Source organism: Zeus faber (assembly GCF_960531495.2).
Source record: "Zeus faber genome assembly, chromosome: 10".
Classification (NCBI taxonomy): Eukaryota; Metazoa; Chordata; class Actinopteri; order Zeiformes; family Zeidae; genus Zeus; species Zeus faber.
The window spans coordinates 15,479,851-15,507,433 of record NC_137199.1 but is presented as its reverse complement, the minus strand read 5'-3'; the positions used below and the strand labels follow the sequence as shown (position 1 = coordinate 15,507,433).

Genomic DNA, 27,583 nt, shown 5'->3' with positions numbered 1-27,583 from the left:
ACAACACAATAACCTATGATTTCTCATTATTGTATTAATGTTGCTGACTCGGCAACGCCTGCAGCTCGGTGATCCTGGAAGGGGGATTCCTCCTTTTGTGGCTCCTTGTCAAGGTTTGTTCGTTTTTCTCCCCAAAGGGTTTTCTGCCAGTTTTTCCTTGCCCGGCCGAGGGTTCAGACTAGGCGAGGCCGCTGATTTCTATGTGAAATGTGGGTTTGCGGATCCCTTTGAGACTGTATTGTGATTAAGGGCTATATAAACAAACTCGACTTGCCGAACAGAAATATAGCGCAGTTCTGGAACGTGCTGTAGCTCCTCAATTTCAACACTTGCAACAATACCTTCAAAGAGCTAGGATTCTTTTTAAGGTATTGTCGACATCGGCAGTTTATTTTAGCATGGAGCGCTAGTTAGATGAAAGGTTGATTAGTCAGCATCAATAAGGGATATATTTCAGTGACGAAGAGAAAATTCCATCTTTTGTCCCAGCCACAAATCCCGACATCTAAAATATCAAATTTGTCTGTGTGCGCCACCACACCCACCCACACAGTGGAGCGAGCCTCTATCGCCTAGATGCAATCACTTAGGCCAAGAGGAATAATGTGGGAAATGAAAGCGGTTTCGAAAGGGTGGACAGACCCAGCAGTTTGAAGGAGAGTGCCAAAGTCGCGTTCAAGGTTTAGTTTGATTAGGATCAGATGCCTGCGAACGGCTGCCTGGTTATTTCTGTCTTCAAAGGAGAGGGAGCTCGACATGCCAGCACACACACACACAAAATGATATACAGGCAATGAGTCACCGTCGCCCCTCTTCTTGCCAAGAGAAGGAACTGAGAGCTGGACCCGTGGCACACACATTTGTATGCGTGTCCCCAGAGATCCAGGGGATGATTTAAAAAGGAACCGAGAGGTCACTGATAAAACCAAGACAGCAGTTAATGAGGTCAAGGGTGAGAGGACGGCAGTAAATTAAGGTTCACAGAGAAGAAGGAGCCTTAGCTTCAATTGAGCTGGCATTAATGCTTTCAGCGGTTTCAATTCATTCGGGGCTTTGAAAATAGAAAAAAGCTGTACTTTGAACACTGTTTCAAGCCGTCAGTCAGTTTGGAACATGACGACTCTAAAACCACCAGGCAGCAGGAGAAAATGTTAAATCACTGATGATGAACATATGTTTCTTAACACAGCAGTTCTTCATTGACCAAAAACGTGTATCGCTCTACACCATAAATTCCTTTGTCAAAATAGAAACGTACAACTTGAGACACTCATTTTCTTTTAAAACACACAAAGGTTTTTCTGGATCTGCACCTAGTCTGAACCGTCAATGTGAACCGGCCTGTGCAGCAGACTTTGTGACCGATTAACATAAATAAATAAATCTGAAGAACCAACACTGTTTTTTTTCCAAAACGGAAAATAGAATACGAACGGCTGCTTTGAGATGCAGCCATCGCAAGTGCTCAAACTTGCTTCTGATTAATGACTGGAAAAAGCTGCGACGTCAACCAGATGCATGGACTCACCTGGAGTCCTAAACTCCAGCCAGTCTGGTCCAGGTGGCTCTCTCGGCCTGGATGGAGCGACCGGGCCGAGCTAAGGTTCATCCTGGTTCTGCTAAAGTCACTCCGTCAGGGAGGAAATGGAAGCAGAGGATTCGATAGTTACCTCGCCTTTGTCTTTAGTTTGGCATTTTGACTGTATTGGTTGCACAGCTGAGCACAACTGGACCTTCAGAGAAAGCTGCCTAGGGGTCAAGACGGCTATCATGCATGACTAGAAAAGCTGGAGCGGGTACAGCACCAATTTCTAATTTATACATCGGCAAGAGTTGCCACCTTTAAAAATAGTGAAGGACAAGCTAACTAGTTACAGTTGCAGGGAGCAGCATCGTACAAGCATGTTTGTCGGGTAGCGTTGAACAGTCTGTGCGCTTAAAATGGCAGCGAGGAAGAAGTTTCCAGTCTGTTGGGAACGAGCTTAAGAGCGCGGTTACAATATATAATACGAGGCTTGGAGGAGTCTGCAATGTCTACCCATAGACAAAACACACACTGCAGAAACCCTGGGTGGAAAATGTATGATCCAACAGTGTGGAACGTGAACAACCACTGGAGGAAAACATTTAAAGCTACAGGAAACTTCATTATCTGATTTTATATAGGTAGGTAGGTATATGTTAACTTCTGTGCTAAAATTGTTCACCTATATGTTATAAGTTATTATGATCTAAGAATATCATAATACCTGTTGAAAGCAGTCATGCTATAGTCTCCCATCAAAAACAATGTCCATGGAGGAGTGGTATTGCATGTGGATATCTTCTGGGACAACCAATGACAAAGATAAAGCAAGAAACAGCAAGTTATCGCTGAGTTGAGTTCTAGGAGTTGGCAGTGAAGCTGCCACCTACAACACAACTTTGGAATTTTCCAGTAGCTCCAAGACATCAAGGGACTCCGAATTTGAGATGGAATGTTTAACAGTGAGAGAACCCTGGTTCTGCATTTGTAGACAGACAAATATCCCCTGATATTAGCTCTTCCTCTGTCATTGGCAATTAAATTTTGACTTTCTCAGAGGGCAACCACTATCTGTGGTATTTTTACAGCTCAGTTTGTTTATATGAGACAGGGACGTTCCCCTCTCTGGAACCCCTGTAAGAGATTCCTCAGGAATTTGTCTCTGCAACAAACCAAGAACACAGGTTTGACACGAAGACAGGCCTTGTTTTAACATATGTCATCACATGAATGTATAACAAAAGAAACACTTCGCATTTGGAAAGGACTGAAGCAAGAGCAGGTGACAAACAGCAGCTTATTGAAGACGCTTTTAATGGTTCTGTGAACTGGACAGAACAAATCACCATGTGCATAATTTGGTATACACACAATACTCTCTCAAAAAAAATAAGGAAACATCAACAATGTCGTCTCCATTAACATACATTAAAATCAGCCATAAAAATTCTCGTAAAAAAAAATGTCTTAAAAAACACAAATGAATCAACAGAAGGAATGTTATAGTATATTTAATCCACCTCTCCTCACCGGACAGAGCCAGCCTCGTACAACATACAACATGGAGGTCACCACATCCTCGTCATCTGAACTGGACTTAGCGGGAAGTGCAAGCTGAAGCCCACTGGCTGGATTGCTGCAAGACCCAATTACCATCGTCAATCTATTGTAGGTGAACATTGTAATCGCAACACCATTCATGTTCTAGTGACGAAACTTTAACTTTATGCATCTAAATTTCTCTTTAGCCCCATATAAAAAAAATAATATATATATATGCCACTTTGGTGTTGCTTTAAGTTTTCTAAGTGCACAGTTGACAGTGGAACATCAGCTTTACAAAGATATGGTCTCAGCTCCTCAAATCAAATAAGGAGCCACTGAGTTGGAAGAAAAAAAAAAAAAAAAAAAAAAAAAGAATTGCTGATATTCAGTGTTTCCCTTAAGACACAGAGGTCGACCAGGGATGGAGGGGTTGTACACGGTATAGAGTGGAGAAGTGGGCGGAGCTATGTCGGGCATTTATAAGGAAAAATGAATGGCTGTTTTACTTCCGGAAACCTCACTACCTAACCGACACCCAACACAACTCCCCCTTCTCCACTCTTGTTTGCATAGGACATTGATAATGTCTGGGGCGGCGGCCGACAACCTAACAAAACTCCTGTCGGATTTTTTCACCGGGATGTTGCCGATGGCTCCTGAACGAGGAAAGAGCAAAGCCAGACGTTCAGCAAACTGCTGTTACGGTCGAGTGGGTAGGACAGAGTGAAGACACACACACACACACACACACACACACAAACACTCACTTCATGCACACACACTCATCTCAGCAGTTCTTTGGGCAGTTTTCCAGTGTGCGAAATCCTCAGCAGAAAGCCCACAGTGCTGTTTATGAAAACTAGCATTTATAACAGCACAATCTGCACTGTATAGTAATTACAGATGGCAGTGCGCACGCACACACACACACACACACACACACACACACACACACACACACACACACACACACACACACACACACACACACACACACACACACGCGCGCAAATACACACATAAGTGGAGACACCCACAACACTAAATATACCCTCCTGACCTTAGGCAAACAGACAGACTGACACATATCCACCGAAACAAACATGCAGGCATGCTAACTTTTCTCAGGCTCCGGCTGGCACGGCTCCTCCCTCCGAGGCTGTGGACTAACGACTCATCAGTGGAAGACTGTTGTGCTCATGACTTCCCTCTAAACGTGTTAGAGGACAAGGTTTATACATATGTGCATGTAGACCAAGCGTGCTTTTATTTTTTTTGGGGAACATGTGTTGATACTGTGCTTGTATACGTTTCTAATCCCACGGTGCCTATCTGATAACTTGACCACACAACTGTGCACCCACGGGCCCCACCAAAAAAATCCCTCCCCCGTGAAAAACCAAGCGAGACGGACACCCGTGCGATGGCAAGCGTTAGTGATGGAAGGGTTTCGATTTGTCCACGCACCGAGCCAATAAAAACCCACAATTTGACAAAACACATTTCGTCTGAAAGGACGAGACTGTATTAGTTGGCACATTTCTTCTTCAGACAGAGTTAAATGCTAAACATTGAGATAGAGAATATCAGACAACTCCAAACCAATGTTTAAGCCACTGCCCCATTAGTAGACCATAAGCGCAACGTGACTTGGGCCTGAAAACCAAAAAAAAAAGAAAGAGAAAAAAAAAAGAAAAAGAGAAACCGTTCATATTGTTATTGCAAGATATGCTCCAAAGAACAGATATTCATTTCAAACACTTAACCGAAATTTGGAAAGGAGTTATCTTGTACCTCTGAAGAAAACGTAAGTCTTTGGATTCTCCAGTGAGGCCCTTCGGGAGGCTGACAGATATACTGTACAAATGAAGTGACGCTAACAAGCAGAAGTGACGCAAAAACGACAGGAATTGAGCAATGACAGACTTTAAGACTTGCAGAAGCTCCATTGATCGCTTAGCTTCTATGGCGGCGGCGAGCCGACAGTGAGAGACATTCTGGGAGCCCGGCTCAGGGATCCAGTTCCACGTGCGGTCCGTCCAATCCCAAAGTCCCACTGCAAGGAACCTCAGAACATCACGTACACGCACATCCTTCAAGCTGATTTTGCAAAGCGAACACAAGTTGCCGTCAGACACCGATCCCAGGAAAAGATTTGCGCCGGCCCACCGTGACAGCGGTGGGGGGGGGGGGGGGGGGGAAGTATCCGTGTTTGGATATTTCGGGAACCCTGGAACTTGTGCGTAAGGCTAACTTCTAGTTGGACCGAGGGAGCGCGTCCTCCAACAACTCCTCCAGGGACTCCGCCCCCCCTAGCGTAGGCTCCTCCTTCTCGGTCACCTTCTTCTTCTTGGCGGGCTGCGTCCCTGCTGGAGGCGTGTCTTCCTGCATCAGCTCCTTGGCCAGGATGTTGGTCACGGCATGTCCAGCTCGCCTGTGATTGGCTGGGAGAGAGAGAGAGCGAGAGATGAAGCGAGAGACGAGAGGTTAGCTGCATATTATGCCACTTGCATCCAGTTATGGAGGCGGCGTGTCTGTAAATGACCAGCAAGCACCACAGGGAACAGTGAGGAGTGGCAATCAGCCAAAACATTTTGGATTTCTCACACATTAGGGTGTTGGGCAGGATCTCACGATTCTATTTCAACAAAAAAAGGTCACAATTCGAGTCAATCTCATATTGGTGAGATGGCTTACGGAAAAAAAAAAAAATCTATATCGATACATCATATATTTCATACATAATGATTATTGCTCCCAACTTTTCGTGACGTGCATTAGAAAAAAAATTCACAGAATGTATTCAGTCGAATACAGAAAAGTAATATTGGTGACTGGTCTTATTTAACTTAAGCGGAACATTTGTGCATAACCTCTGAACAAAATATCAATATCACAATTTTCTAATCGATTCAAAAAGTTTAACAATAGAATTGAATCGAAAGAGAGTATCGATTTGGGGAAAGATTTCTGGGATTTAACAGTCTGTCAGGGAAGACGACTAATTTGTGGTTTAATGCATTTTCTCAGTTATTCCATCACATAAACAGCGGCACATACACACACACACACACAAAATACAAAACAGCAATTCATCTGTGCATTCGTAAACATGCAGTCATGAGCGTACATATATGCCTCAGAGGGTATTATTTAAGGAGGTTTCGTTAGATTAAACACAAAATGGCTGCTTGCATGCTCACACTCCGGTATTACAGAAACGAGCACTAGCGGGAGGGCGGTGCGGCCGCATGTGTGTGGATTACTGCGAACAGCTAAAGCTCCCCAATGCTCGTCAGATTAGAACAACTTGATGTGATCCTGACAGTGCAGAAGATTAAAAAAAGGGGAGAGGGTGACATGGAAAGAAAAGAGGAGTCTGAGACACATGGCGAGGAAGAGCGAGAGAGGAACGATGAAGGGATGGAGAGAATGTGGGGCGAGGTGACACAAAGAGAGGGACGATCCATGCTGAGGGAAGGTTGAAAAAGGAAGGGAGGGATGGACGGAGAAGATAGGAATGTGTATGGGGAAAATGAGCGAGGGAGGAGTGAGCCGGACGAAAGGAGGATGTGAGGAGAAATAAGTACTGAAACGGATCTGATGCTAACAGCAAATGCAAGAGAAGGAGAGAGAGAGAGAGAGAGAGAGGTAGGGGTGGAGAGAGAGAGGTAGACAGGGAAATAGAACGAGTGTGACAGATTGTGCCCTGAGGATGTGGTCGTCATTATCCGTGTACCTGCTTACTCCCGTTTTTTCAACCACCCACGTCACACACACACACACACACACACACACACACACACACACACACACACACACACACACACACACACACACACACACACACACACACACACACACACACACACACACACACTTCCGTTTCTTTCTTGCTCTCTCTCTCTCTTCCCCGCCTCCCCTCTCTACATTTTCCTGCGTAGGAGGACAGCTGTGCGGCAGCGGCCATTTTGAATTATATAGGTCAGTGGGAGATTGCGTACGTGCTGGGGGTTGTTTTGTTGCCGCAAAGGTGTGTGTGTGTGTGTGTGTGTGTGTTTGTGTTATTCCGTTTGAAACTCACCACACCTCAAGCAAGACACACCGGAGTAAACAACACAAAAAAACAGAGGCACATCATTAATACGCAGCAAGTTCCTCACACTGCGATGGCAAACGTGCAAACAAACTGTAGATGCAAATAAAACGTCACTTTCTGATGGGGAAGGAAGCAAATACCAGGGGGCAAGCAAGCAAACACACACACATACACACAGTTACCGAGCAGGTCTCCAGGACTAGCTGTGACAAAGACAGGATTGAGTCTGGAGAGGAGGAAGACAGGAAGAGCGGGATGAGAGGTTTAGTTTGTCCTCTTTAGACTCGAGCCTCAGCTGGACCTCTCGGCAGGAAGAGCGGGATGTCACATCACCACCTCACACTCTTTCCCCGGGGGTGGAACATCGAGATCCCCGTTTCTCACATGGGACACACACACACACACACACACACACACACACACACACACACACACACACACACACACACACACACACACACACACACACACACACACACACACACACACACACACCTCAACTCATTTCCAATTTGAAATGTATGATGTACTCCACATCTATTTTTGTCTGCATCGCATCCCTCACTCCCTCCCTCAGCCACAGACTCACTAATTAGACATTATGTAAGAGACCCTGATACGGCGCATGTGCTGGGTGAGATGCATAAAGCCTGTCCCCAAAAACCTAACCCACTGAGAGACACTCAAAATGATGCCAAGCAAGCTTCCCTCCTCCTTCTCCTCCTCCTCCTCGCCCGGACCTCCCATGAGAAAGAGGAAGAGGAGAGAAACAATAAGTCAGACAGCAAAGTTTAGTGGAGTGGAAAAACTAGGGGGGAAAAACACAATCTTGTTCTGCAGTTTAGATAAGAGCAGAACAAAAAAACAAACACTAACAGAGAAACTTGGTTATGAGGTATGTAAACAGATTGAATTTGGTATATCTAGACTGAACATCCCAGTTATTGATTGCTGGACAGGCCTGTTTGCTGTGCCGTGACCCCTTAGCCACCGGCCATGTGGGAAGATATGTAGTCTCACCATTCACAGAGGAGACTGACAATGTACATTACACTGAAAGCATTTCTAACCAATCGGATTCCAGGATACAGCACTTTGGGAACTTCACAAAGTGGGGGAAAAACAAAAAACAAACAAAAAAAAAAAAAAACACTTGGGGTGTGATGTTTTCTTAACATGACGAGCCAGGACACGGCCTTTATTTTCCAAGCCCTATGGGTGCAACCCTTGGTAAAAAGAACATCAAGACCCACAACAAAGAGCTTGAACCAGCGGGTGTGAGAGTGCGCATGCCTTTTATTTTGGTGTATAGAGGAGGAAGCGGAGATGAGGACAACATCGTCAAAGTATCATCTGTAACACATTACACTCCAGGAGTCTCCATAATTACTGTCTGGTAAGGAAAATGACTGCTGTACAGTATATATACTTATTATATATTAGGTAGATAAAAAGGACACGAGAGACATGGAAGGGTTGATATACAAAAAGAACAGCCCTGACATATCTGTTTCACATAAATAACACCACATTAAAGAAGCAAATTAAGAAAGTGGCCGTTTGAGGGTATGTATCATTAGAGTACCAGTGTGTCAGCGGCAGAGTCTGAATAACATAACAGTAGGGCATGGTGAAAAGAAAAGAGTAATATTCATACATTGTTTGGAAGTTATGCAACCATTTTCCACAAACAGTCCACTACTCTAGGTGTGCCCAGAGTCAAAGACATTAATTTCACTTTTTTTTTTAATATATATTTTTGAAACACTGGTCAAATACATTTAAAAGAAGTTATAATTTGGGATAGAATTGTATTATTTTTTTTATTTTCCCCAAACACATAAGTAAGAGTGTTGTATTTCAGTTATCTATTTTGAATACATACATTATATTTATTATAAATATGTCGATACAATACTGCAAGACCAGGAAAGCAATGTTTATCCTGTTTACCGGAAAATAAAAAGGAATTGAAACATTTAATTTCTGTACTACACTGAATTTGTTCTGTGGGATATTTGTGTAATGCACGTCAAATGGGAGCAACTTTTAGTGGCACGGTGCTCAGGTGGGTCATCTCCCAATTAAGGTCCTTTCTGGGTAGAATTTGCATGTTGTCCCCATGCTCACATGGGTCTCCTTCTACGTAAAAGGACCCCAATTAAAAACATGCTGAACACTTTCCTGCCCTATCCCTGACCAGGACATAGATCTACACCTGGAATCGATCCCTGGGCGCCATTGCCCACTGCTCCTTGCTGTCCCCTGGAGGAAGGACGGCTGAGATGGGGGAAATGCAGAGGCTGAATTTCTCCAGACTCAACTCCCTGCGTGTGTGTACGTAGTCGTCACCACTCCCTGCATGCGTGTGTGTGTTAAGTGCATTAGAACCTGCGAGACAAAGAATAAATGATTCTTCTTCTTTCCGTTATGAATAAAACGCCAATGTATCGATATAGAACCCTCTGAATTGAAACCAAATCGAATTGTGAGGTCCTGCACAATAACCAGCCCCAATAAACAGCCTGTCTAGAACCAACATGTAAAGCTGGTATATTGCCAGATGAATGGAGAAGGGCTGTGGCTCCAACATAGTGTGTCTGGTTTACCAGGAGAACATAGCTCCCTCCAGAGGCAGCTCTGGGTACCACATCAGTGCTCCATCACTGGGGCACTATGGGAAACAATAACGTCATCTAGCACCGCTGCCCCGACATAAAAGCATGTGCGGTGGTTGTGTGCTGGCATTTTATGTGAGAGAGCCTATGAGTGTGTACACGTATGTGTTGCTGTAAAAACTTGATGGGGGTGTGTGTATTGAGGAGGAGGGGGGGGGGGGTGTGTTTGGTGTATTCACTATGCATGTGTCGTCACAAGTCTTTCAGAAATGCTTTGGCTGGTGTGCGTCTCCTATTCGCTTGTATTGTCCCCATAGTAGGCAAAGGCTTGCTGTGAGGGCACAACTCATGCCTCTGGTCTTTTTCTTGCGCTGTCATTTAAAGAGCAGACCATCTGGGGTGCAAGCGCGTGCCTCTATTGTCCCTGTCTCCCTTTATCTTTGTGCTTCTGTTGTGATTGGTACTTTGTCCCTCACCTGCCTGTACGATTGGTTGTTTTGGGTGGGGTCGTGACCCGGCAGATGGGGCTTGTGTGTGTGTGTGTGTGTGTGTGTGTGTGTGTGTGTGTGTGTGTGTCTAGAAGCACCACTCCTCCACAAATACCAGCACACTTTCACTGCTTTGTACACAAACACGGACACACTTATTTTGCAAATTGTTGTGTGAGAAAATACAAGGACTATCTGTGCATATGAATGCAAACTGGTCTGTTGAGTAATATGCAAGTGTCCAAGGCTGTCTGGTCAGTGGAACGCAATACATCTCTTAAAGCTTTGTGTATTGGTATGCAAACACGCATTTGTGTCCTTGTAATGGTATGCAAGCATCTGGCATGTGCACGTATCTGTGTGTGCGTGTGTGTGTGTGTGTGTGTAGGGGGGGTGCACAGCAGAGACGGAGCAACCCAGACAGACGGAGGGTAGGCAGCTGTGGACACCCTCCCTTGCCGTCTGCCGATTGAATTACAGGTCAGAGGTAAGGGGGCATGGAGCCTCCCTAGTCTCGTGGCTGAGCATTCAGTCACACTACTGTGACACAATGACCATGACAAGGCTCAATGGAAGCTTTAAACTCAGGCCATGACGTCAGCAGGCCCTACAAGTGTGAGCGTAGGGGTGGGAGGAAGGAAGAACCAGGGGTGGGGGATGGGGGCGAGAAGTGAGACTGTGGGGATGGTGAACCATTAATGCTTAAAAAATGTAAATGTGTTTTTAACTACTTTAAATGTCTGAATGGAACATGTAACATATTTTTCTACATTTCAACATCAGGTTTGAGGCCAACTTTTGGGCCAATTTCAGATCCGTGCATATTTTCTCCTCATTTGAAAAATACGATTTAACACATGGTCTTAGGCCATGAAGTATTTTTAATAAACATATTCGACCTTGATATGTTAAAGGCCTCTTTGCGGGATACATAAAAAGTGGGAAACAGGAATTGTGTTCAGATGTTAATGGCCAAAGAGTTAATCCTGCTTCAGCCGGAACAAATATACAAAATGCAAATCTGGAAGCAAAAACCAGTCCAGAGGGCAAGAGAGCTAGAGCAGTGGCTCACAACCACTCTCAGTTTGTGCTCAGCGCTTTCAAGACGGCTAATTCTTATATGTGGTTGGCAAGACAAAATCCAGCACCACACTCCCCCCAGTGTGCGGCTTATTGCGTGGATGTCTGATTGTGATGTTTTATGGAGGAGGTACTAAAAATAATACTGCATGTGCTGTACTGGAAAGTGGTTTTGGCCGACTGATGGAGGCTGCCTGTGGTCCCGCTGCTGTCAGATGTATATCAGTGGAATTGGAGCCAGGATTTGACCCCTCCCCCATCTCCTCCTGCTTAGGCGCTGCTAAAATAAGACCTCCGACTGAACCAACATGCACACGCACATATACACACAAAGGCACACTGCTATTGGCCTTGCACAGCTGTGAAGACCATGTGACTGACCAGAAAGGGGAGGCCTTTGAACAGTGGCATAGAAAATACGATTTCCGGAACACCCCAACACAATCCAATTTCGACAGATCCACGCATCCAGCACAGACAATCCAAGTGGAGGCACCAATATGGCACAATTCAACTTTTGTATTGTTTTATTAGCCACTAACTTACTACTGGGTTGTAATCAAGATTAACTAATTCTCTCAGTGAATCGACTTCTCTTAAAGTGACTTTTCTTCAAACAGAGGGGGATTTACAGGCACAATTTTCTTTACTGTCTCGATTTGGCGTACTGTGCAGCACACGCACTTCCTGTTTGAAATGTGTGAGGTGCTGTTACAGTATTTGGGGTGGCTGAGCCCAAAAATGGGGCCCCACACTCTCTCATACCCGGCTCTTTTTCTCCCGCCTGTCCCTGCTTCCATTTACTCTCCTGTTTAACAACGTTTGAATATGTGAGGCGCTGGCGAGTCACCAGGTTGTTTGAACGTGTGCTGTGTTTAACTGTCCAAAGAGAATTCCTGCTGAATATTTCTTAGAGGAGGCCAGAGGGCCACTTCTTCACCCCCCTTCTGTTTATCCCTGCTACAGCAGTTTGCTATAGTGGTTAACTGTACTGACAAACTGACTGACAAAGGACAAGCATGTTGGATGCCTGTGGTGAATAGATAGCAACTATAAAGGGTAGAGTGGGTAAGAGACACTCACATACAATCTGAAAAGAGCACGAATAATGAAGAAAAAATAAGAAGCGCAGTCTCCCCTCTGGCTCGGAGTTATTCAAAATATCCACTCCAGGGCACCGCTTCACATCTGGCTTCCATTGAAAGAGGGATTTGGTTACACACACTCCCCCGCGTTCCTATTATGTGTGAATACTCACCACGCACGCGCACACGGGCACACACGGGCACACACGCACACACACACACACACACACACACACACACACACACACACACACACACACACACACACACACACACACACACACACACACACACACACACACACACACACACACACACACACACACTCTTTCCCTCCCTTTTTTGTGTATGGTCACCCCTTTGCTTTACTGGTCACGTGGTCCGACGTGCATTTCCTTACAAAAGGAATCATGTTACTAAGCTATGCTGAGTAAAGCTAAAGCAGACCTGTAGGCCCACATCATGTTGTAAACAAACTCCCTGGTTATGTGTATGTTTACTAGTAAATGCAATACTGTGTAGAGTAGAAGATATATACAGTATATATATATAGATATATATATAGAGAGAGAGAGATAGAAAGACAGAGGGAGAGAAGAGACTGTGGTGTCCAGTAAGTGATTTTAACTGGATCAGGCAGTGGGCCAGGATAGCAAAGTAAGTAGCTAACCAGATTAAAGGCATGTCTCTATTGAGGCTTACAGACTTGAAAAACAGCTTTCTAAATCAATACTGACCAGAGAGTCGGACAGGAGTATGTCCACGAGCGCATACTGTCACACACATTATAAACACATTATATCAATGGATCTACAGCTTGGCTATTTATTCCATTAGAACCGGCAATATTGTACTTCTTTTCAGTAATTTTTTTAAACAGCTGGATTTGTAGACAAGTATTTAATATACCTGAGGCTGCTAAAGTGAGCGTAACAGAAAGCATCTGGAGCAATGTGCTCAGTATTGAGATTCTCGTGGAAAACATTGTTTTCAACACCACGAATGAAGGCCTTTGATAAGAAAACAAGGCATCTAATATCTTAAAAGCATTGGCATCCACAAAGTGATCATCCACAATATTATATTAATACACTTTAAGAATTACACAGTTTACACAGCACTGCCTCAAATTAAGTTAATGCCCAACACAACATTACACCCTCCCCGTCTTCCTTCTGTTGCGCCAGGCTGGCACAGACCCGCACCCAAAGTAGTACCACGCCCTGCAGCCTTTGAGCCAAGCAACAGATGGAACAGAGGCACCCAGGGACACAAACAAATCTGTTGTTTTTTGACAGTAATGGAGAGATTGAGAAATAGATCCAGAGAGAAAGAGTTCATGTTCCATAAAATATTTCTAAATTTAGTAAAAAACATTTCTAAATTGGCACTCTATTTGATAACCATATACTTGTTGACTTTTACAGCTTGTGTGTGTCTGTGTGTCTTTAAGTACCTGCTTGCCGTGGTCCTCTCTTTCTCCTGAAGGCAGCGCCAGACTGCAGCGCCTCCAAGAGGCCATCCATGATACCAGTTTCATCACCCTCTGTAGATATCACACAAACAACATCAACAGTTAATATCAGCATAGCAGCAACAGATATGTAGGACATGCACACACACACAACACTCATTTTCACAGGATACTGGTTACAAATCAATACTTGAATTATATCATCATTTTCCAATAAAAGGACACAGACTGGTGGCATGAATGCAGTGCTGCCAATCCCAGTCAATCTTTCAGACTTCCATGCACACCCACACAGACACTTACATATAGACACGTACACACCCACAGAAACACATGTATCGACGCATGGACTATGAGTTGGTTACATGTTATGATCACATGGCCTCGTTGGCACATTAGCTATATTAACCTAGATAGGCACTGACCCATTTCAGCTCCCATCACGGACTGCGGTGGGGGCACTTACAGACTCGATACTGCACAAACATGTCTTCCTTTCATTTACTGGCGAGACACACCCACCAAGACCAGACAGACATAATCAGAACCCACAGAATCATCACCCAATGTCTACAGAGAAGACTAAAGCGCAACAAGAGTCTAAATACACGTGTGTGTGTGTGTGTATGTGCTGTAAAGCGAAGTGATATATCTAATGTAATTGAAATATAGCTAAAATATTTTCTATTCATTGCCGTAAAGTTTGCATTACAGTGTAGTGATCAAAAATGTTATTTACTACAGTTATTACGAGGTTCTGCCTGAATAAAATGAACAATGGATACCCCTTCAAATGTTTACCGAGTGCAACTTAATTCAGTCAAATTAGGATATATAGATAGATAGATGGATAACAAAATAATCTCAGGTACTTCTGTATGGGAGTTGGAACTGCATCTCATGCAGGTGGAAGTCAGACTTGTGGCCTGAGTGTGTTTGTTTATGTCTCCATCCTCCACACAGCCATTAGAGGTTATGCAGTGGTAATAGCACTGTGAGTAAGAATATTTTGCTGATTGCATTGTGTGGCAATTGGGGAGCTGAGTGGTGGGTTCAGAGCACTAAGGCACATGGTTCTAATCATTTCTACTTTGAACCTGAAAGGAGAGACAGGGTGGGGAGTTTAGGGGGGAGGAGGGCTAGAAAGGGGGGTGGCGGCATCGGGGGGGTTAAAGGTTTATGTCTTCACCCCCCCCTGTCCTTAACACACACATTGGTATACTGAATAACACACACACGATCTAATCCTTCAGTAAGCCCTGTGGCAGATGGTCTGGTCTCGACTGTCACGTCAGAGAAAGTCACACACACACACACACACACACACACACACACACACACACACACACACACACACACACACACACACACACACACACACACACACACACACCCAGTCGTTGAACAGCTCACATACACCACCTAGTGGCTACGACTGAGAACTGCATCAATACAATTATATGATGCTGAATTTTCATTTTCCTCCCCCAGTAGGCAAACACATCTGGCACAGTTTACACTCCACACTCACACTAATCACATGGTTGGCTGAAACATCTAACACAAAAATACAAAAACAAATATACAAAAAACTATTTGTGAGCATGCACTTGAGGCAGTGGCGGGGCTAAAAGGAGAGCAGGCTGCGAAGCATGCTTATCACTGACCCAGTGAACTACCATTAAATGTAGACTGACGTACCCACAAACAAACAGCATGTCTCGAGGCCAATGAACTCACATGAACACACAGATTCCACTACTGTTGTTTTGTCAGGCAGCATCTATTTTTTAACAAGCGAAAGCATATGGGTTGCTTCTACATCAAAAATCATATCACTGTATAGGGCTGGACGATATGGCCAAAAATGTTACCACGATATGTTTTTTTTAAATATATTGATTGATGTTGATTATTACCAAGATATATATTTAATAATAATAATGCTCAATTTAGAGTTTTAAGTGTATTCTCACAGTTTTATGTGAAACACTGGGAAAAAAAAAGAGATTAATAAATAAAATAACATAAATAGATATTATACACATGTAAATATATAATATAATCATTGTTGTTGTCTGAGAACACTCCGATGCAGAGATGTTTTGAGCGGGCCGAGGGATGCTCTCCGACTATGTCCGACCAGACGTCACTGAAAATCGTGGATTCGTTCTTTAATCGCTCTCCTTTTGCAGGGATGGGGGCCGCGTAGGACTTGGGTTGAGAGGAGGGTGAGTTCCAAGTTCAAATTGGTGTTTGAGGAAGACCTGCCCCGTCAGCTCTGGGGGGGCCTCATCCCCGCTGCGCGCTGCCCGGCCGGAGAGCGCCATTGCCGGGAAGTGAGCGGAGGAATTAGCTGCTCGTGTCACATGGTTGTTTCTCCGCTGTACGATTGGCGGTTCGTGTCACATGTTTGTTTCTCTATTACGAGATTGGCTGTTGGTGTCATGTCTTTGTAGGTAAGGGAAAATGAAAAAAATATCCTGAAAATTATCGAGACTGTTATATTCCATACATTTCACTGCATATATGTATGGAAGTATGTATATGTATGTGACAAATAAATAAAAATCTTGAATATTATTATTATCGCCCAGCCCTAGCACCGTACACTATAACCTTTACACAAGTCTTCTACTAACTGTACTGAGCTGTGCAAAAATAGGATCAGTATTTAAGTAGAGCAAGCGGAGTGATGGACATTATGGACATTGTCATTATCACAACAAGGGAGTCACAGCAAGACACGCATACAGGAACAAGAGAAGCAGGACAAACAAATCAGGAATTGCATGACAGCGTGTAAGAACATAAGATGGATTAATTAGGGTAATAGCTTTAGCTCATCATCTCTTAAAACTGTTTATAGAGCCAGTCTACCTAGCCACAAACATGTAATGTGCACACACACACACACACACACACACACACACACACACACACACACACACACACACACACACACACACACACACACACACACACACACACACACACACACACACAGCCATCTTGTGTAAAGCAACAGCACCCCTACTGGCCGGTCACACGATATGCTCAAAGGACAGATATCGTAACAAAAAACAGCTGCACAGTCAGAAGACAGAAATAAAGACAGTTTTACAGACGCAGGGAGAAAAGATTGAGAGCCGTAACACAGGCAGAATTTCCATTTCGCTGTCTCTCTCTCTTTCAGTGTCTCGGGGTGGCAGCAGACCCACTGTGCTGATTCCATCTCATCCCTGCAGCTTGGGGAGCTTTCTCCTCTCCAGAACACCCGCTTATTTATCTAGGAGACGACAACATGCTTCTAATCCCCTGAGAGACATCTGTTGCCTTACTCTCCGCTCTCCTTCCCCTCCCCCTCATGATGCCTCGCCCTACCCTCTGGTTTGCTCCAACTGTGGAGTCAGAGCACTCCACGAGGCCGTTCCCAGACATGCAGCTTTTTTGTTCGGGGGGCGTGGATCTAACACACCCACATGCTCACTGCCTTTTTTGCAGAGAGTGCTGACACCTAGCTGCAAGGATGAGGAAGAGGTTGTGTGGCGTGTATTATTGGAGCTTTTTTCCCCCCACACAGGACGAGGGCACACAAGAGTCTTCATCCTCACACTCCCTCATGAAACAGCAAAAGTGGGAATAGGGCGATGGCATGGGTGATCACACTGCCATTCTGGGGCACTAAATCCAAAAAGCCCCAGGCCTGGTTATAATGTAGCAGCTAAGAGTGGCAATGATGCTCCTTTCCCAAATTAGATCAAGACATTACAAAGCAGTTAAACATCAGTAACAAATACAGATCAGAATCACATGCTTAGTGTATAAGAACACTGAGGCTCTATTGTGCATGTTCGTGCCTATTTCACATGGGAATGGCAAGGCCAATGCAAACACTCTGACCTCACATAGTCTAGTCAAATTCTGGGGTGAGACTGTGTGTGTTTGTGTGTGTGTGTGTGAGAGTGAGAGGGAGGGAGCGAGAGCGAGAGAGAGCATACATAATGAACAAGGGAGCATGGGAACTTATGAAAGTACAGACTGAACACAGCAGTTGTTAAAACGCAGTCACCATCCAAAAAGCCTGACTAAAAAACAAAAACAATGAAGGCCAGGTGTGTGTAACTACAGTTTGTTTGTGTGTTTAGATAGGACTGTGTTGAATAACTCCAAGCTACAAGGGCAGCAGAACACGCCACCTGTATGTTAATGATAGCTACCCCTTAATGCCTCCCCCCGCCACCCCACACACACACACACACACACACACACACACACACACACACACACACACACACACACACACACACACACACACACACACACACACACACACACACACACACACACACCTATAAACACACCCACACACTTACACACAAAGCACTGAGCTCGTATTGTGTTCCCATCATACATGCCTACAGTGGCTATGAAATTTGACTACCTTCACCTCTTGGCTACTGCAGAAAATGGCTAAAACCCATAAGGCGTTGAAAGTCGTATGTGTGAGTGTGTGCCTTTAAGTGCCCTTTAAATGGGCCGACAGAGGAGAGGGTGGAAAGAATGAAGGGGAGGAATGTAACACAAAGTGAAAAGAGAGGAGAGGAGAAGCCAGCTGGAACGTGGAGAGACAGGGAACGAGGCCAGCAGGACTTTTTTTTATAAGAGTAGATAAAAACACAGAAGAACAAATGCACAAACACATGATAAAACACATACACGTGGATATTTGTAATGGATATACGCAAAATTTGACAAAACAGAGACACACACACACACACTTTCCTCATACTTTCCAATCCCAGCAGACTGGGGTTTGGAGTGTAGTGGAACTCTGATGGCTCCGGCACGGTGCCGTCCCAGAGGACCCGAGCGGAGCCACGGAGAGGAGGAATGTATTGAAACTAGGTCATCGGCGGAGGAAGGGGGAACAAGTCTGCGTTTGGAGTGTGTGTGTGTGTGTGTGTGTGTGTGTGTGTGTGTGTGTGTGTGTGTGTGTGTTTGTGTGCAAGGTATTATTTTAGAGTGTAACTTTGCTATTAAACATTAGGTGCACGTGTGTGTTTATAAATAGGATTATATTTATAAGAAAGACAAGCTTTGAGAGCGTCTTGTGAAAGGAGAGGAAATGTGTTCTCGGGCGATAACGAGATCTAGGATTTCTTTCTGTTCTTCTTTTAGGGAGCAAATCCCCTGTTCACAAGCCCAGTGGATATAGGGGATACAACTCTCTTCGTCCTCACTCTCTCGCTTTCTCTCTCTCGCTGTGTGGCTTTAATGTGGCTCCTTGGTTCCCAAACACAAGTCATCAGAATTTGATGAACTTTAGTCTACAAATAGAGACGGCTTGTTCCTTTTAGTTCTTAATTGTTTCACGCTCATAAAACAATAGGCAGAAACACACACAAAGAACCACGCTGACACACACAGGCACAAACACAACATCACGGATTCTGTAGAAGTGTGGGCTCTGACTGCCCTCAACTGGCCTCCAGGAGAAATACAAAATGGAAGCAGAGCTGCGCGACTGTCTCTCTTTCTTTCGCGCACACGCGCGCCCACACACACACACACACACACACACACACACACACACACACACACACACACACACACACACACACACACACACACACACACACACACACACACACACACACACACACACACACACACACACACAAAGAGAGAGCGAGAAAGCCGGTGTGACCTGAGTTGATGTCGAGGAGCTGGTTCTTTTTCAATTTCTCCTCCTTCTCCTTCTCAGCCTTCTCCCGGGCCAGCTTGGCCCTCTTGATTTTCTCCTCCGCTTCCCTCCTCTTCTGGTTCTCCTTCACCGCTTGCTAAAAAGGCGATTGAGACAACGGAAGATTCTGTGTTAGGGACGTGGGAAAATTCTAGTCAAGCCACAATAACCTTTTTAACTTCTTGTTTGGTGAAAGGACTTAGCGGAATTAAAATGCATTGTTTTTCTCCATCAGTGGGCGACAGTTGGTTAGTGATGGAAGCTGGTGGAGCGAGTCTCCACTTGGCAGCTTCACTTACAGTTGACATATAAACACACAATACAGAGTCTCTCTCACACACACAATGTATTGTGTCAATATGAACAGGTGCGTACATAAAACGATTCACCCCACCCCAACTACCTTTTCAAATTGATTGCTTGCTTATGTACTTTTTCTCTATGGCCGTACTGTGTGTTCTTCAGGGTGTGGACACCATGGCTGGGTATTGGGCAGGATCTCACGATTTGATTCAATCCGATACTGACGAGATGGATTACAATATGAGCCTGTTGCACAGCTGCCAAGCTAATTATTAGCAATATTACAATGAACTAATCTTTGAATCGCATCGGGGGAATCTTATTTCATTTTAGATCAGGCCTAGCGGAGAGATGAGGCGAGTTAAAGGCGAGCTCGCACACCTGGAACATGTTCTTGAAGGTGTTCAGATCCCCAAAGAACTCCTCCGCAGAGATCTTCCTGGGGTCGAAGACAAAGTACTCCCCCAGGTCGGTGTACTGCTTCTCCAAGTTCTTGTGCATCAGGTCCAGCTTCTGATACTGCTCCATGGCGGTGCCCACAAAACCGTGGGGGAATTGAGGTTAAGGAATATACAAGATCGGAAATATTTTAGTCTCAAGTGAAGGATCCAAGATGGGTTCCTTAACGTCAGACTTGTACCGTATCAATAGTGTGGTGACACTCCCTGCGGTTACCATGGCAGTAACCCCTGTCTACAGGTGTATTGCATGGCGGCAACAGGCAGGACTGAGAAAAAAAAGGATATTGACATTTTTTCCACAAACATGTCCTTGTCACTCTGAGGAGGAGGGAAGGTTGCCAGATCTTTCTCCAGGTTCTTGATCTGACGGCCCATCTGCTCGATGTTCTTCTGAAGTGTTTCTGCTGGTACTGTTGGTGGGCATAGCAGGGTAGAAGTCACCAATCAGGAAGCTAGTTTGTAGTATTAATAATGCTATGAACTTCATGGTATCCATTACTCAACAATTATAATTAAGAGAGGACAGTGGTCGAGCCTGGACCCAATACTCTGCAGAGGAAATATTATTTGCATTTCAAGCTTCAGGTTTGAGTAAGCTGTGGATGAGATAGATCAGTAATTCTCAACCTTTTAATATCAAGGACCCCCAATTTGATAGGCATAGGCCAGGGACCCCATTTGATAAGATTTTATCTCCGGTCCATTCCAAAAAGTTTTCATTGTTAGATAGAATGTAGTCCAAACTCTATGCCTGTCTATACTATAAGGGAGATAACAGTGAGTCTAATATCAAAATGGTCATTATTGTACATTCTCATACATTACATTCACAATGGTGCTAAGATATTGTAAATTAGATCATTTTGAATTTTAAATAATAATCGTTTTGATGGGACACCCTGGAACCTCTTCAAGGACCGCTGGGGGACACCAGACCACACGTTGGGAACCGCTGAGATAGACGAAGGTAAGCAGAGAGGTCAAGGTACCTCTGCTGGCCTTCTCCACGTGGATCAGCTCATCGGGGAAGGTCATGACGTCGGGGTACTGCTCCTGACAGACATCGGCTAGGAAGTGGAGCAGCGTCTGCTTCTGGTCAGCTGACTTGGTGTCGCGCAGCTTATTGGATGGAGGAGGACGATTAATGCTTATGTCTTCTAGGCGTTTATAAAAAAAAAAAAGATTGTGGAGCTTAAGGCCTTGGCATTGGGAAACATCTGCATGTGCTCTTCTATGTGTGATTATGATACACTGATACCACTTATCCACTCTGGATACAGATTCCTAAACTTTAAGTAGCTGAATTATAACCGTCTACCAATACTAAACACTAATCTGAACCATTATTTTTACTTGTTAAGATTAGGGGCACCCTAACCCTACTTATCAGTTATTAGTCTCAAATCTAGATTGTGTTCCATAGAACATTGCACTGATGTCCTGATTAGGCACCGTCCATGTGGTGTTGTATATTTGTTATTATTCTTCAGTTAACCTTGGCGTGCTACGGGGAGGCCACAAGCATTTGGGGGAAAGACAGTTCGAGTTGTTTTGTCGTCAACGTGCCCTTGCACAGGGCATTACCTTGCAGAGGTACGATATGGTGAAGCCGAAGGCCTTGGCGTTGCGGGAGCCGGCGTTCATGTAGTTTCCCACCACCAGGATGACCTGCAGGAGCTTGGAGAAGCTGTCGCTCTTTCTGAGCTCTTCGCAGGCCGCCGTCACCGACACCACATCAGGCTTCAGGTTGTTGAGCTGCTCCTCGAACTGCAGCCGGAACAGGATGGCCTGCAGTCGTGGCTTCAAACGCTTGACGCCGGACATCTGAAGAAAAAAATAAAAAAGTGTGCTCAACGTGTTCAAATTGGAAGGGGGTCTCACTTGGATTTCACATTTTATACACTTAGTCAAAGGGCTCAGTGTTAGACCGTGTATCGTTTTATGTAACCAATGCACTAATGATAGCCTGAATCTTCCTCACCATCATCCACAGGGCGACCTCCCTCCGAAGCACTGACTGAGATTTTCTGCTCATTAATTTTTAAGTCAGAAGCTCAACAGCTTATTTGTGTGTGTGTGTGTGTGTGTGTGTAAGTGTTTGTGCTCACCACTACTCCAAACTGCTCGGCTTCAGCCAGGTCATTGTACTCGTCTTTCATTTCTCCGAGAACACTCAGCTGCTCTGGCTCCGGCAGCTGCTTGAGCAGGTTCTACACGACAATAGCGAGAGAAAAAAAAAAAAGTTTATAGAACTCACAGCATGAACAGTGCTGAGCGATACATCGATATAATATCGATACCCCTTTATGAGATATCACTGAGATACCATCTAGGATGCTGATTATCGTAAAATTGTGATATAGTTAAATGTTGTCTTTAAGGCTGCATTACAGTCCAAATTGAATGTCTATGAGGCTGACGATCCAATGCAGCTTATTTTAATCAGGGCGAAGTATTGTGAAGAAGTATTTTTTAAATGTTGCATACATAAACATGTGCATGACTGGACACTTAAGAAGAATACTCGTACCTGCACCATAGACTCCGTGAGGACCTTTTCGTTTACTTCCAAAATGACCGTCTTGATCTCTTCGTAGGGCATGCGGAATGAACCCAGGAAAATGGCTGGAAAATGCATACAATTAAGCAAAAAAACAAAAATAAAAAACAGCGTGTGAAGTTCACAGGCCAAACAACAGTGGTAAACATAACATCAATAGTCGTTCATCATCAACGGCTTAACTGCATTAGCATTAGAGACCAAATGTTTCCCAAGAAAGACAAATTAAAAACTTAAGCAAATAGTTGCGTGTGGGACACGGAGAAGAGAACTAAAAATATCTAAGTAACAACTACAAACCAGTGAATGAGAGAAGTTGGTTTTGTATGTGGATGGTGGGATGTGTGTTGGTGTGTGTGTGTGTGTGTGTGTGTGTGTGTGTGTGTGTGTGGGGTGGTGGGGGGGGGGGGCAGACTTACAGAGGTTTTGAGAGGTCTTGGAGTCCAGCACCTTGAGCTCCTTCACCTTCTTCTTCTGCGCCTGCTTCTTCTCCTCACCTGCCTCCTGATCCTTTTTGGCTGAGGAATCAGAAAGAGAGATGCAGAGGTGAGACAGATGTTAATGTTGTGTTAATGTTGTGTTAATGTTGAAGCAGCACCTACTGACATTGAACATTGGAAATAAATTAAACAATTGGTAGACTTCATTGAATTCAACCCAACTGATGTAAAACCCGTTAATTTCCCGAGATTTTGATGGAAAAATGATTGCGGAATGTGGCGACTTTTCCAAATGATCATGGTCACATCAAATAATTGCAATCGGGCGATGACGTAATAATCGTGACAACAGATGTTCTGTATCGATGAAGAGAAGGATGATGGATAGCAGCAGGCATTGAGAGATGTGGGAGGGAGGATGAGGGGCGGTTGGATGGGTATAGAGGCTGACTTTTCTCAGATTTTTTTTTTTCGCTCTCCCCCAGCTGTGAGTTGTCGCAAAGGCGTTGGGATTATTGGATCAGTGGCGTCCGGGGGAGGGAGGAACTACTTGGTGCAGACTCCGACTGCAGGGGATGGGAGTGATTTTCCTGAAGGGTAGAAGGGTTTGCTACACACGGGGGGGGGGGTAGATTGGGTAGGACGTTTGAGAGCTGAGAGGCAATCAACACTCACAGTCAGGTTATGCAGAAAAGCGCATGAATGTGTACACACACGCACACACACACACACGCGCTTAAACATGAGAGAAACACCTCACACTAAACTGCTCTGACAAGGTTGGAATTAGAGCAGTGAGGGTATTTGTGTGTTTGTTTGTGTGCACATCTGATGAGAAATCTATGTGGCGGCTGCGCGAGTCTGCCCACATAACAGCTCAAAGTACCGAGAGCCATGAGCCGGAAGGTCGGTATTACGAGGGTTATGGGTTGTGGGAGTGGGGAAGTTAGGTTTTACCCACTTGTGCTTCACCCCTCTACAAATAGTTATCCACAATTATCCATCATACATGTAATACATACAGACACCATCATTTTATATACACTATGATAACACGCCGGTCCCCTTCTATCCACTTCCTGTGGTCTGGGGTCTCTCCTTTTGTTCCTCTCAGAACAACCAGACAGAAGTGGAAGCAGTTCACTTCCTGGAAGTGAGGCAGCCAGTCAGGTCATGGTTTCCACATGCACATTGTCCCTCTCTTTCACATGCAAAACACTAAGCGTGCCACAACAAATACAAACAAATGCCTGGACCCTGTGGTCTCAGCGGCACACCTGTTGATGCCTATGACTTCATGTTTTTTTGGGGTTTTTTTATAAGCTGAGCTCAAGGCCAAGTACTTACTGGAGTGGAATATGACATGAAACCATCAGGCCTACTGGATAACTGGACTTGAATGTCAACTCCCAAGTTTTAGAGATGTTCTACAAGCTTTGAAAAAATGCGCGCGAGTGTGTAAGGACTGTGCAACCTGTTATGGCAAAATAAATTATTTGGTTTGACATTTTGTTTTGCTCTACCATTGTTATTAAATGCTGTTCTTTTCCGTGTTGAAAGCAACATTTATCTCACTGTTGTTTTGTGTGACCTTTCGCATTCGACACCCTACACCCTTCTGTTCTCTCTCCACCCCCCTCTCCTTCTACAATGAAATCACTTCCATAATACTCTCCCCATACGTATATTAGATTACTGGAGCATATGCCAGTCGTCCCACACTGTAACACCATTCTCCACCCAGAAACGGAGACAGTCTGTGGAGCAACAAGTTCATCCATCTGTCTCTCTGTCCGTTAAGTCAAGAAGGGCTTTGTCTAAACCGGAAAGGATGCCATGACTACCGGGCCTCTAAATGAGCCAGTCATTCTTTATATGGCCGTTTGACACACACACACACACACACACACACACACACACACACACACACACACACACACACACACACACACACACACACACACACACACACACACACACACACACACACACACACACACACACACACTCTCTTCTCTGAGGAGGAATAGAAAGATGATGTATCGTTGACAACAGGGACACACACATCCATAGTTTGGTGTTTTTTTGGGGATAATTAAGTTCCAACCCAAAGCAGACAGTAAATATTCATTGTGTAAAATATGTCGACGGGACATCCGATGAAGACGGACAACACTATAAACCTATTCACATTGACCTACGTGCCATATTTATTTTGTTTTTGATTTGATCAAAATGTTATTTTAGTGAAATGTTAATTAAAGCGGCTGCACTTGTTACTAATTGTTCACGAATGGAAATTATTTGATTTCAAGTAGTAACAATATTCGTAATATTTATCTATTTTTAAAATTAGGTTTACTGACGGGACTTATTTTATTCTGAATATTCAATTAAAAATATTATACATCGACATGCCTTGATGATGTCATTCTCTATAAAGCCTGCTCAACAATTGTTTTAAGCTCAATAAACACAGATAATATTTGACCAGAATCTCTCCCATTTGTCCGGGAAATTGAAATCTTCCAGGACACGCTGACCAGCACCAATTTTCTCTAACACTCTTTGACACACACCTCGCCTTACCGAGGATCACTGTTCAACAGCTATCAGCCTCGAGTTATTGTTTTTTATTGTACTCCTATTCTAGAGGAGGAGAATCAGTGGTTATTCTGAACTGATTCTATATTGTATACTGTAGTTCAACAGAATTGATGAGGCACAATATTCTTGTGGTTTCAACTGAATATTCTTTTCAACTGGTCTTCTGGCCCAGTTGAAAAGTTAAATAGCTATGCAGCAGCCTTCTCATCATTTGGGGGCATTTCATGTTTGATGACAGAGAAGCTCAGCATTTCCTATGTCAAAAACACCAGTTACCTGTTTTCAAAAGTTGATTTGAGTAATTGTTCATGTTAGTTTATAACATGGGAAACCATCAAAATACTTGAAAGGTGCCCCATGCTACCCCCTCCCCTCCTCAAATTAACTAAGTACTTGTAATTGTGGTCTAATCTTGTTTTTGAACTCTCTCTGGAAGTTTGGTTTACCAGCCATGATATGCTTCATTTGTGCTGTGTTGATAGCACTGATTCATATCATGCGAGTCCATTAGTGTGTAATCTCGTACTGCATATATCAGTGGTGTGGATCATAAACACTATTGTGGGTCCAACACTCTCGGGGCGCCCTGGGCTTGCCGGCAGCAGGAAACCAAGGCAGGAAATCCACCATGACACACACTCACACACAAAAACCATCCCTCTGGACAGCTGAGAGGAAACAATGCACACCAAATCGCAGATGAAATGTTCCCAAAGGAAATGACTAGTGTCCATTAATAAACTTTGCTGTACAGGCAACAAGGCAGTTAACTCCGCCAGAGGAAACTGCTTCGTGCTGGTAGAGGATAGTAGGCAATACATAAAAAATAGAAAAAACCCCCCTAAAAAACCTACAACATAACACACTAAAGCATGAACACGCTTGTATGTGTATGTGCTGCAGTTCACATGTAGGTCTAATCTGGTTAATCCAGCACAGTGACTTAATCCAGTTAGGATGGGAGACAAGCTTAGCATCATGTCAGTGGTGTGTGTGTGTGTGTGTGTGTGTGTGTGTGTGTGTGTGTGTGTGTATATCAGGGAGATGGAGAGCCTCTGAGGATGCCTGAGTGTGTGTGCGTGGGCACTGTAGTAAGAACGGATATGCCGGCTGCGTCGTGGCCAATCCCCTCACGCCTGGCTATGATGACATCATAGCTGATTCATAAAATGGGGTCTGGTGTGCAGATTGTAAAATGGCTGCTCTGGTTTTTCACATGCAGTCTCCTGTTCATTTATAAGCCTATGGCGCCCCTGGTGGCACTGCGCCTGCACTGCACTTAGTCATTGTGGGGGAGGAGAGGAGATGACAGAGGGAAAACACACACAAAGTTATGACTAGACACAGAATTAAAACCAGATACACACACACACACACACACACATAAAAGTGCACAGACAACGACACTCACACAATATGGAACAAATGTAATAACATCCAAATATTTTGTAGTTGAGATGCCTTTTTGTTTACACACACACACACACACACACACACACACACACACACACACACACACACACACACACACACACACACACACACACTCTTT

The 27,583-nt window shown here is 44.3% G+C and overlaps 1 protein-coding gene across 1 annotated transcript in view; it reads right to left on the bottom strand.

Annotated features, from left to right (window-relative positions):
* Window positions 1-2,830: 2,830 nt before the first annotated feature.
* Window positions 2,831-27,583, bottom strand: part of diaph1 (diaphanous related formin 1) — a 131,880-nt gene continuing 107,127 nt past the window's right edge. Inside the window, exons 18-27 of the mRNA XM_080007677.1 lie at window positions 23,404-23,502; window positions 22,955-23,049; window positions 22,533-22,634; window positions 22,009-22,248; window positions 21,414-21,543; window positions 20,710-20,834; window positions 20,345-20,509; window positions 19,625-19,757; window positions 13,897-13,986; window positions 2,831-5,514 (exon numbers count right to left, since the gene is read on the bottom strand). Of these exons, the coding sequence (XP_079863803.1) occupies window positions 5,327-5,514; window positions 13,897-13,986; window positions 19,625-19,757; window positions 20,345-20,509; window positions 20,710-20,834; window positions 21,414-21,543; window positions 22,009-22,248; window positions 22,533-22,634; window positions 22,955-23,049; window positions 23,404-23,502 (1,367 nt within the window). The 3' untranslated portion in view covers window positions 2,831-5,326. The remainder of the gene's footprint in view (window positions 5,515-13,896; window positions 13,987-19,624; window positions 19,758-20,344; window positions 20,510-20,709; window positions 20,835-21,413; window positions 21,544-22,008; window positions 22,249-22,532; window positions 22,635-22,954; window positions 23,050-23,403; window positions 23,503-27,583) is intronic.